Source organism: Ostrea edulis, chromosome 1 (assembly GCF_947568905.1).
Source record: "Ostrea edulis chromosome 1, xbOstEdul1.1, whole genome shotgun sequence".
NCBI lineage: Eukaryota > Metazoa > Mollusca > Bivalvia > Ostreida > Ostreidae > Ostrea > Ostrea edulis.
In genome coordinates, this window is record NC_079164.1 from 79,522,086 (window position 1) to 79,534,781 (window position 12,696).

At 36.9% G+C, this 12,696-nt stretch overlaps 1 protein-coding gene and 2 non-coding genes across 3 annotated transcripts; 2 read left to right on the plus strand and 1 right to left on the minus strand.

Moving 5' to 3' along the window:
* Positions 1-601: 601 nt before the first annotated feature.
* Positions 602-9,970, plus strand: LOC125672761 (uncharacterized). Its single transcript, XM_056162143.1, has 6 exons — positions 602-1,034; positions 1,288-1,340; positions 3,863-4,003; positions 7,438-7,555; positions 7,822-7,850; positions 8,214-9,970. The coding sequence occupies exons 1-6, from the start codon at positions 949-951 to the stop codon at positions 8,711-8,713; spliced, it is 927 nt and encodes a 308-aa protein (XP_056018118.1). The 5' UTR covers positions 602-948; the 3' UTR covers positions 8,714-9,970.
* Positions 2,570-2,643, plus strand: Trnat-agu (transfer RNA threonine (anticodon AGU)). Its single transcript has one exon. It is a non-coding gene; the product is annotated as a tRNA-Thr (tRNA).
* Positions 2,816-2,889, minus strand: Trnat-agu (transfer RNA threonine (anticodon AGU)). Its single transcript has one exon. It is a non-coding gene; the product is annotated as a tRNA-Thr (tRNA).
* Positions 9,971-12,696: the final 2,726 nt, after the last annotated feature.

Consider the following 12,696-nt stretch of genomic DNA (forward strand, 5'->3'; position numbering starts at 1 on the left):
GTGTATCATACCGATTGTATGGCCGTTCGTGATACACTGAAGCAGAAGTGGACGACTTTATGGTGTCTTTTATTTCGCGTTCTCAGAGTGGTGTTTAACAAAATAATTTTTGGATGACTGATCATTAGATATACTTATGAATCTTGTTACATCAGTGTTATCATATAAAACGTCGAAAAACTCGCTGTAGTCGAAGTGTGACAGAAACAACGATTCATCTGCTGCTATAATTTAGAACTAACACAGGAAATTCAGTCCGCCTCATATCTCGCCGAGTCTGTAATATTGATTGATGTAAACAGAGAAATACATTTATACATGTACATAGTGATTATACTGCAAATAAAGACAAAATGTGTAATGAATCAGAAATATAATGAATATGTATTTTAATGAAATTTCGTGATTCTATGGCATAAAAAGGGTTAATCTACACATGAAAACAAGTACCGCGACACCCACGTTTCTGTTTCTCGGAAACATCAATGTATACATGTACATTCTATAGTTGCTGCATACAAAATGTCACATCTCAACGCTCCAAGTGAATATGAGAAGAATACATACTGCTACGGAAGGATAGGTACATACTGTATGTGTACTACAGCTGGTGACGTTTCAAAACCAGTAAATAAAAGACGTAAAACAAACAAGAGACAAACATTGTTTCTGTTTTATTGTTTGTTTCTGTTTTATTGTTTGTTTCTGTTTTATTGTTTATTTCTGTTTTATTGTTTGTCTCTGTTTTATTGTCTGTTTCTGTTTTATTGTTTGTTTCTGTTTTTACCCTTTCCCTTTTCCACACTCACCATCATTGGTTTATAGGGAATGCATGTAGAAATTATTTCCTTATGGAAATAAATTTAGAGGAAGTAGTACTTCTTTTATTGCCTGACTCGCTCACGTGTGTAGTTTACACGCGTTGATAGAGGAAATTGTGCATAAACTATGATGTTCATAGAATCTTGCGTATTTCTCTTCTGTTTATATTTTGTTGATTCAAAAGCTGGACTCGGGGTAGGAGTCTGCGGTCGGTAAGTAATGATCACCATAAATAAAATGCAAATCATTTAACTTGATTGAAATTTGATGAAACTTAGAAACAATCATGCTTACATTTAGAAACAATCATGCTTACAGTAAATTTTAGAAACAATCAGACTTAAATTTAGAAACAATCATGCTTATATTAAATTTAAGAAACAATCATGCTTACATTTAGAAATAATCATGCTTACATTTATAACGTCAGACACAAGTCGTGTTAATACCGTGGCTTATTTGTAGTGATCCTTTGAGATGCTGTCCGAATTATCGACAGGTGGATACATTCTGCAATCGTAAGCAATTAACGTTTGTTTTTGAATACTTTAAAATCATTGTAGCCATATTCATCATTCTTTGAATTAATGCCCACAAAGAGTGGAGGTATATATGGAACGGCTTAACTGCCTCCTGATTTAGTGATGTACATACATCATTAGGTCATGTGCTTCTTTCAGTATGTCATGTGCTTCTCTCATTATGTCATGTGCATTTGTCACTAAGTCACGTGCTTCTTTAATTGTAACCGTCGCAGTGGTCAGGTGGTAGAGCGTTCGCCCTGCATGCGGAAGGTCGGGATTCATGTGCATTGATAAAACTTAGAAACAATCATGCTTACATTTATAACATCAAACGCAAGTCGCTTTAATATCGTGGCTTATTTGTAGTGATCCTTTGAGATGTTGTCCGAATTATCGACTGGATCATACATTCTGCAATCGTAAGAAATTAACGTTTGTTTTTTAATACTTTAAAATAATTGTAGCCATATTCAGAAAGAGTGGAGGTATATATGGAACGCCTTAACCAATGTTCTTTTGTCATTTAGTGATGTGCATACATAATTATATCATGTGCTTCTCTCATGTCATGTGCATTTGTCATTAAGCCACGTGCTTCTTTAATTGTAACCGCCACGGTGGTCAGGAGGTAGAGCGTTCGCCCCGCATGTGGAAGGTCGGGATTCATGTGTATTTATCATACCATGTGCATTTACCACTACATGTCATGTGCATTTTTTTAAATGTTACATTACATTATGTGATGTGCTTTTCTCATTATGCCGTGTGCTTTTCTCATTATGTCATGTGCTCTTTCCATTATGGAATGTGATTGTCTATATGATGTGCTTTATATTCCATTACATTTTGTTCAAACAACCACCGCGGTGTTGTAATGATAGAACGTTCACCCCACATGCGTAAGGTCGGGGTTCAAATCCTGGCCGCGACAGACCTAAGTCGTTAAAAAGAGGAGTGATAATTCCATCGTCAAACGCTCGGCATCAGGTGTGAATGTCACGGGTCCTCGGAGATGGATGCCCTGTGTGACGGTAGGTGTGGCACGCTAAAGAACCCTCACTGCTCAATGGCCATAAACGCCGAGCATACATGTAGCCCTAAATTTAAAGCCCATAACTGGTATTGGTGACGACTCCATATGAGTGAAAAATCCTCAAGAGGGACGTTAAGCATAATAGAATCAATCAACTGTAGTAATTAGGGCTGTGCGGACCGTGGACATCGGCCTGGATAGCTCAGTGGTTAGAGCACCTGACTAGTAATGCAGGGGTCCCGGGTTCGATTCCCGGTCCAGCCAAAGATGTTCTCCTCTCTCCTATATTGGTGCCGTGACCAGGATAAATGTAGTATAAGGACAGTGTCCTTCAATCTCAACCCAGGTGCATTTCGCCCCTGGCAGGACAACCTACAAAACCAGGGGTGATCAACGGCACCAAATGCAGTATATATAGGAGAGAAGAGAAAATCTTTGGCTGGACCGGGAATCGAACCCGGGACCCCTGCATTACTAGTCAGGTGCTCTAACCACTGAGCTATCCAGGCCGATATCCACGGTCCGCACAGCCCTAATTACTACACAACAATCTTGTACAAAATCCCGTGGGGATCCGGGTTAGAATAGGTCCTCAGTACCCCTTGCTTGTCGTAAGAGGCGATTAAATGGGGCGGTCTTTCGGATGAGATCGCAAAAACCGAGGTCCCGTGTCACAGCAGGTGTGGCACGATGAAAATCCCTCCCTGCTCAGTGGCCATAAGCGCCGAGCATAGGCCTAAATGTTCCAGCCCTTCACCGGCAGTGGTGACATTTCCATATGAGTCAAATATTCTCTAGAGGAACGTTAAACAATATTCAATCAATGTACAAACATCTTTATGTTACGACCGCCACGGTGACAGAGAGGTTAGAACGTTCGCCCCGCATGCGGAAGGCCCCGGGTTCGAATCCGGCCGTAACACACCTAAGTCGTTAAAACTGGTAGTGACAGTTCCATCGCCAAACGCTCGGCATCAGGTGTGAATGTCACGGGTCCTCGGAGATTACCTTAAAAACGGATAACCCGTGTCACAGTAGGTGTGGCACGCTAAAGAATCCTCACTGCTCAATGGCAATAAACGCCGATCATAGGCCTAAATTAGAAGCCCTTCACTGGTCTTGGTGACATCTCCATATGAGTGAAAAATTCTCGAGTGAGACGTTAAGCAAGATACAATCAATCTTTATGTTACACCGGTTGCGGTAGAGCGTTCGCTTCGTAAGTTCCAGCCCCAATCGTTCCACAGCCACCTCAAACCTAGGACGTTAACTTAGGTATTGATCAACGTGTACAGTGCCACATGCGGGGAACGTGATTGGTGTAGAGTGGGTTGTGTGAATTCCAAGCGAAGAAAGTAGGTGAAGAAGTATTCACAGACTGATTGTGTTTAATTAAGAGGAATCAAGATAGTCAAAAATATTCCACGGAAGACAATGATTATTGACAGGCTGCAATACTTTTAAACTTCATTGCATTTTTCAGCTTGTGATACAGGTACCTTTGGACACAATTGCTCTGAAGGTTGTGTTTATGGATCGTATGGATTTGGATGTTCAAAGAAGTGTAACTGTTCACGTGATCAGTTTTGTGACGCAGTTACAGGATGCTCATATAATACCACTGGTAAATATATACTCAACGAATTCGTTTTCGCAATGTATGTTAGCTATTTGCATTTTATGTCACCTGAGTCATTCAATTCTTTATTGTCCTTGAATTATGCAACTCATCGGAATGCATCTAGTGCATGTACATGTATATACACAATATGTATATAATTGTATAAGATAAACAACAGGTGATTGGACAGGAGAAGATAGGGGAAGAAATTACAAATATAAAATAATATACATGTAATTACATTATGAGATGCACATGTTATTAGAAAAAAAACCTATAATTATATTATTAACTTACAATGCTAAACTTCGTATTTTCACAGCTTGTATTAAGTTACTAAGTTATTGAGTTCTTTAGTATTGTCTACCCTAAGGAGCTTAACTAATTTAAAAACTCTTGGTTTTGTGTAATAAAAACCTTTGATATATTTCTATCTCAAATCGTTGTAAAATGAACATTCATGCAGTCAACCTAAAGCGTTTGGTCGTCGTTCGTCTTCAGACGTCCGTTGTGCGTTAACAATTAGACATAATTCATGTTTGCTATTCAACGAGCATGTATGGGGAAAGACACAAAGACATTGTAAATTTCATTGTCATTAAAAAGTGAGCTTTTCTGATCACATTTTGTTCAGGGTCCGTCCATAACATTTTAGACTTCTTAATTATGAAATAAGAACAATTTGGTGGAGTCATATAAAAACCTTCATCTCAAGAACAACTGGGTGAAAATAGGATACTTATTCAAATGCATCCTCAGTTTCTGCAAATTTAGATTTGTTCAAACCATGGGTTGTGGTGGTAGGATGGGGGCACAATAAGGAATAAAAGTTTTACAATGGAAGCTTCGGAAGAATCTTTAAAACTTTTCTTCCGAGGAACACTAAGGTCATGATCCTTAGATAGTGCAGATTCATGTTGATCAAATCTCAGACCCCGGGGGAAGGGTGGGGTCACAATATGGAATCAACGTTTTACATCGCTTATATAAGAAAAAAATATCTTTTCTCTAAAATAATACTGCAATTTTGCAACCATCCTCAGGTAGTAGAAGTCTTTCAAAAAACTTATCTGGTGGTAGGATGGGGCTAAAATGAGAATAGCCAAGGCCATATAAAGAAAAAAACGTAATTCTCAGGAACAGCAAGGAATGATTAGTTATGTTAATATACATATGTACAAGCACCTCATGATCATGCACCGCGGAGTAGGGTTGGAGAACAGCAGTGGCATGATTAGACATATTATAGTAAAGGCTCAAGATTTAAGATTATTAGAATTAGATAGGTTACATGAGGAATATGTTTTGGTTCCAGCTGACAACTTTAGTAACAACATTGTTTTTGTTTGTAAGGCTCATTATTACAACTGTATTTTAAACGGACTTGGTATTAATTCCACTTTTGGTAATCGTACTTATACTCAAACTGCCCTTTCAAAAGATGAAATTCTTCAAACCCATGCTTCAGTATTGGACATTTAATATCCCAGACAATGGGTCGAATGAATATGATTTACCGTACCTATACTGAATTCCTAAGCTACATAACAACCCTTACAAACAAAGATACATTGCTGGATCCAGTAAGTGCTCTACCAAGGCCCTATCTTTGCTCCTCACGAAAATATTTACAGCTGTGAAGGAGAAACTTCAAACTTCATGTGCGACTACATATGCCAGAGGTGGTGTTAATCAAATGTGGATTCTAAAACATTCTAAAGAAATTTTAGTAAACTTGATATCGCAAAACTTTTCCCAAATAAATAATATCAAAAGTTATGACTTTTGAACACTATACACGACCATTCCTCACGATAAATTAAAGACTAGACTTTTTGACATGATAGACAGTTGCTTCAACAAAAAAGGAACTATTCATATCTAGTGTTCAGTCATCCAAACTCTTATTTTGTTAAACACCACTCTGATTCCACGTACAAGTATTCTGAAGTTGAAATAAAAAATATGCTAGAGTTCGTCATTGACAATATCTTCGTGGTTTTGGTGATCAGGTCTTCCAACAGTCTGTTGTAATTCCCATGGGCACGAATTAAAAAACAACTTCTACATAAGAAGAAAAAATATTTTGCTGTGGTCTTCAATTCTACATTTAGATATGTCGCCGACGTTTTGTCTATTAACAATAATAACTTTCATTCATATATCGATTCGATATAGCTCCAAATAATACACCACAGAGTCGTCCACTTCTGTTTCATACTTAGATATTTTATTGAAAGCAGACATTAATGACAAACTGACAACTCAACTGTATGACTAACGGGATGATTTCAGCTTTTCCACCATCAACTTCCCATATTTATGTAGCAATATTCCATTATCACCTGCATCTCTCAACTGATTCGATCCGGAAGAGTTTGTTCTGCATATAGTCACTTTTTAAATCGAGGCAAGCTACTGACAAACAAATTGATGGTACAGGGGTTTCAACATTCTCCATTGAAATAAGAATTTCGCAACTTCTATGGTCACTATAACGATCTAGTTAGTCAATACAACCTATCATTAGGTCATATACTGTTTCACATGTTTCATACCGATTGTTAGGCCGTTCTTGACACGCTGATTTTGACTACGGATAACTCCGTTTACCTGATCAGTATATAGGACTCACGGCGGGTGTGACCGGTCGACAGGGGATGCTTACTCCTCCTAGGCACCTGACCCCACCTCTGGTGTGTCCAGGGATCCGTGTTTGCCCAACTCTCTATTTTGTATTGCTTATAGGAGTTATGAGATTGATCACTGTTCGTTATCTTCACCTTTCATTAGAAAGCTGTAAGCTCAAGTGAGCTTTTTTATCACTAAGTCCGGCGTCAGTCTACCCGTTCCTATGTAGATTTTGTAACATGTTTGACTTGGAAATAGTTTGCTTAATGAAACTTCCGACCTGTTCCACTTTCAATTAAGATTCCCTTTTCTCCAGCATTACTCAATCCAAATCACACAGGTATGTGACATAAAGCATTAGTAACTTATGAATATTCCGACTGATTGATTGTATGATCTTGCTTAACGTCTCTCTCGGAATTTTTCACTCATATGGAGGCGTCATGAAGACCGGTGAAGGGCTTCAACTTTAATTAAATGGAAACGTATTTTGATAATTGTGCCAGGGGGGAAGTCTCATTATAGGGGAAGACTCGCTCTACAACACCGGCTGCGCCCCCCCCCCCCCCCCTTTTTAAATCCGTCACTGCTATATGGGTATAATACATGTAGTTCTCATCAATGTCATATGAATTTGTCTTCAAATGAGAAGGTTCGTATACGAGAGGATGTGGTAACATTTGGGCATTAAAATTTACTCCAGGCTCATACTATAAGATCAGAGCTATAGCCTGTTAATCGTTGTATGATGAATGTTAAGCATATGGAAATATATTTTTATAACCATGTGATTCCATGCATTCTAGCAGACGGAAAAAGCAACAAGGATAAGGAAATCATACACAAGATTTTACCTGTTTTATTGGCCGTCATATTCAGCGCCGGATCAATCTTACTTATCATCGTCGTACTGTTCAATCAAAGGTTAATTCTTTTTCTATATATATAATCCTTATATCACGAAACAAGACATGTTTGGGAACGATATTTAACAAGATAACACAATTTATTTGATTAAAATAGCTAAAATACATCATTTTGTGATGGTGAGTTTGGTAACATCGCACATGCAATTCAGCGTTGTCATGCAAGATCAACACTTACGTTCTAGCACGAATATCATTTGTGTATCCTTTCACCGTGCATAACAGAATCTATAAGAATAAATATATTGCGGTTTCTATTTGCAGATTAAAGTTTCTCAGAGAATATTTCTCAGGTTAGTGTGCTCATTATGAACCCTATACATTTATATCACAAAGACATCAAATGAAAAACATGTACAATGTATTTACTCTCTATGTATAGTGCAATTGTTTATTTATTCCTTTACTGTGCATCCCTGTGAGATTGAGATGTCACCAGCTGGAGGCGAGTACAGATTTAAACCTATGGTTAGTGTTTAGGGTTCTTTGTCGTATCACAGCCTGTCACGACAGGGACCTCCGTGTGTTACCCGTATAATTGATCGGGATTGTATTATTTCTATAGTTGCTGAATAACATGTAGAACCAAATACTTCAATAGGATGCATTCAAAACATACATTGAAATTTATTTTAATAATTTATGTACTTTTAAAGAGTTGAGGACCAGGCGTGTCTCTAACAACTCTGCCACCCATAATTCGGACGAACCTCAGGAAGACTACTCTCAGATGACAAGAGCATCTAACAGTTACAACGTACTCAGCTTTAATAGGCGCAACGCAATTTCCACTTTCAACGCCACTGAGGAAGAAGACGTCTACGACGAAGGTGGCGCTGTTGTCGTAAACAGAAACGATGACTTTCAGGACAGCTACGTAACACTTGCTCTTCAGCGGAACCAGAGGATGATCGCCGTCGAATTTGAGAAAAGTGCATATTCTTCTGCTACGAAGACAGCTGATGATAAGGATGATGACAGCTATGTTACACTAGCTGTCAACGATAACGAGGCTACGGGAGACAATTCAAACGGTACTTCCAATAGCCTATTGATGACTGCACATGCAGAAAGTTCGGATACTTATGATGACACTCTGCCTTTTCATTCTCATTATTACATGTTAAACAAACAAGAGACAAACATAAAGACGTAAGATAGAAATGTCGCTCTTAATGTTTGTACAGGCAGGCGTTTTTGAAATTAGAGACAAAAGTATTTTAGATATTATTTAGGTCTGTGTTTGTGTCATTGAAGATGGACTACAAACCAGATTTGCTCCTGTCATATGTATTATTCTGTCTTCCAAATCAAATCAACGTACTTTTTTCAAACTTCAACACATTTCATTATGAATAGTACGGTTTGTACGTCAGTGAAGTGACTTGTTAAGAATAGCATATAAGCCTAGATCTTTACAACTAAACTTGTCAATAGTTACAGATCCTTATTCTGATGAAAACACGTAGGTATTTTATAATACTCTCAAGGTTAACAAATTGTGTTTGTTGATTAGCATGCACGATACTCAGCCTCAGTCATATACATGTGCAATTTTTTAAGGACATAGGAACTGAAATCATAAAAGTTTAGAATGAGCAACAACTTTACAACATGTGTAAAATAGATATATGAAAAGACTGCTGAAGTATTTAGAAATATTACAATATGATATCTAAATATACAGTCAGGTATCCCCCCTAGAAATATACCCAGCTTTTGGTGTACTGGAGTATTTAGAAATATTACAAATATGGTATTCAAATATACAGTCAGGTACCCCCCATGAAATCTACCCAGCTTTTGGTGTACTGGAGTATTTAGAAATATTACAAATATGGTATTTAAATATACAGTCAGGTATCCCCCATGAAATATACCCAGCTTTTGGTGTACTGGAGTATTTAGAAATATTACAAATATGGTATTTAAATATACAGTCAGGTATCCCCCATGAAATATACCCAGCTTTTGGTGTACTGGAGTATTTAGAAATATTACAATATGGTATTTAAATATACAGTCAGGTACCCCCATGAAATATACCCAGCTTTTGGTGTACTGGAGTATTTAGAAATATTACAGATATGGTATTCAAATATACAGTCAGGTATCCCCCATGAAATATACCCAGCTTTTGGTGTACTGGAGTATTTAGAAATATTACAGATATGGTATTCAAATATACAGTCAGGTATCCCCCATGAAATCTACCCAGCTTTTCCTGTGGATGGAGAAGGTCGCTATTAGGTTATTTGTTTTTTCTCTAATGATTGATTTGATAGTTTATCAATGTTCGTGATATATTTTTAGAATGGAGTTTGATACAAGGTAGATTTTGGATTAATACAAGTTTATCTGCTAAAAGGTGCTGTATGAACATGTAAGATGCTTAAATGAAGATTTAACATTGTGTTCTTTCATTGTACATAAACTATGTACTCATCCAAGATTTCAATTCAAACAATCGTACGTTTCACTTAACAAAATATTTGGAAGGAATTGTGTTTTGTTGTGGATACTTTCTATTAGAAAACAATCTCTTTGAGCTCACCTGAGATAAAAGCTCAAATGAGCTTTTCTGGTCTCATTTTACCCGGTGTCCGTAAACTTTACACATTTTCACTTCTCCAGAACTGCTAGACCAATTTTAACCAAACTTGCCATAAAGCATAATTTGGAAAAGGGAATCCACAATTGTCCATATCTAGGATCACACCCCCTTTAAAGAGAGATAATTAAGAAATGGTGAATATATTGTGGCATTCTTTCAAAATCCCCTTCCCAAGAACTACTGGGTCAGAAAGGACAAAACTTGTGCGACGGAAAACGTCCTTAGAGAATACCAATTCAAAGTTATTCAGATACCGAAGGTATGGTGAAATCACAAAAAGGGATCAAAGTTTTAAATTGGATATAGTATGAAAAAAATCTCAAGAATAGCAATCTTGATTAGTTGCATATTAATGTGCAACTATACATGTATCATTAGGTAGTGGATATTCAAGTTTGCTCAAATCATGGTTCCAGGGGGGTAGGGTGGAACCACAATATGAAATTAAATTTTATATCAAAATAAATTATATGCAATACGGATTCGTTGTTTCGAACTGGGTATTTTACAGCTAAACTGTGTTCCCATTACGGAATGACCATCAGTTACATGTTCCCGTCGCCGTAACATTGTCAATTTTTTTTTTACCTTTAACAAATGCGAGTTATTTTCCCAATTTTATTGCTGGACGCCCTTTGTAATGAAATATGTATTCACCAGATGAATCCCGCGCAAACGCGGGAAATCAGAATAAAATAATATTGCATAGAGGAATATTTTTTTTTATCTGTGCTTGAATTGTTGCACACATGAATTGATTGATCGATATTTTTAATTCAAATTAATTTAAGAACATTTTTTTAATAATTGCGCGCATTAGTTATGTTGTATTTATCGACAGCATATACAGTAAATAAAACTTGATTATTAGGAAGTCACTTGGAGCTCCAAATTAAATATTCCATATGAAAGGTGAAGATAACGAACAGCGAACAATCTCATAAATCCTATAAGCAATTCAAAATAGATAGTTGGGCAAACAGGGACCCCTGGACACACTAGAGGTAGGATAGATGATCTCTATCCACATTGAAAATTAGATAATGATTTAACGAATGCACTTGTAATCCATCATGCCGAATAGTTGACGAAGGACAAAATGAACGGTTGTTCATAATTTCAAACTCGGTAATGCGAATGTGTTTATAATGGGTTGTTTTGTCCAGTGCAACAATTTAAGGGTAAATTATGGTTCCATGTCGTTTCTTCTCGTCAAACGCAATAATTAAAAACTAGCTGCAGAACTGTAGCTCTCTGAAAAAATATTTTGACATAACAGAGAGCTACAGATCCACCCCTTATAAAAAACCTTCGATCTACGGCGCACAAAAAGCTGTGCACGGTTGAGGCCTTATATCGAATAATGAATATTTGAAGGTATGTTTGGACACAAGTATGGTAGGAAAATATGTTAAGAATTTTTTGATATTAAATTTATGAGACAGCAACTCAAGAATACAACGATATTAGGCCTCAACCGTGCACAGCTTTTTGTGCGCCATAAATCGAAGATTTTTATAAGGGGTGGATCTAAAGCTCTCTGTTATGTCAAAATATTTTTTCAGAGAGCTACAGCTCTGCAGCTGATGAAAACCTGATGAGGGCACGTATCCAGAAATTTTCATTTTAAAAAAGGGGGTCGACCATTAAATTTGGTGTTTAAGGAGGAGGGGAGTCACAATGTGTGATTTTTACCCTTTGTAGCAAAGCTTTCTGACGAAAGAGGGTGGTTCTGACCCCCTGGATGCAACACTGGAATGACAAACAGAAAAACTGCAATATTGTAAACAGTGGCCTGATTTCTTGGACATTGTGAGGTAGTATACAACATAATTTCAATACAATCTTTTAGGTTATTAGGCTTCAACTTCCAAGAACAGTCCCGGATCATTCGATATCTGGCATATTGGACAGCTTTCGATTTATTACTTACTTTCAAGTTCTGTGTCATCACAAAGCATGTTCAACCAAAATAAAAACTTTTTTGTCTTTGTCCATTTCTTTGTACATATCAGTACATGTTAATAAATCATTGCCAAAATTCAGTGGTAACAGACTTTTATAAACAAGGAAAAGGTTAAGAACATCGAAAAGGGTGTGTGTGTCATTCGTCGAATGAGATGTACATGAATAATATAAACTACATGTATAAATCTTCATAAAATAATAAATATGGGTCTAGTCAAAACTATCATAACTAACACTGAACATCTACACAATTTTATGCTGATCATGTTGTCAACCAATCGCAACTTCTCGACTTCCCGGAAAGGCCCGAGAATGTGCATTTGGTTGTATGATGTTGTCTCGCTTCGTTCTGGAAGTTTACATAAGCTGAGTCAAGACTAAAATCAAGGATTGAGAAAACGAACAGGTATATTTTATTTATTCAACAATTATCAAAACTTATATCTTTTATAACATCAAAATCAAGCATCGATTAACAACGGATTAACTTTATATCATATTATCTTTTAAGTTGTCATAAAACAAAGAAAAGAAACTAGATACACCACTTTACTCTC

What these genes read in the sequence shown, in the direction of transcription:
- LOC125672761 (XM_056162143.1), top strand. Translation starts at nt 949, where the DNA reads ATGATGTTCATAGAATCTTGCGTATTTCTCTTCTGTTTATATTTTGTT. An exon ending in GGGGTAGGAGTCTGCGGTCG is followed by an intron (nt 1,035 to 1,287) that starts GTAAGTAATGAT and finishes GCTTATTTGTAG; the next exon opens with TGATCCTTTGAGATGCTGTC. An exon ending in GTCGTACTGTTCAATCAAAG is followed by an intron (nt 7,556 to 7,821) that starts GTTAATTCTTTT and finishes TTCTATTTGCAG; the next exon opens with ATTAAAGTTTCTCAGAGAAT.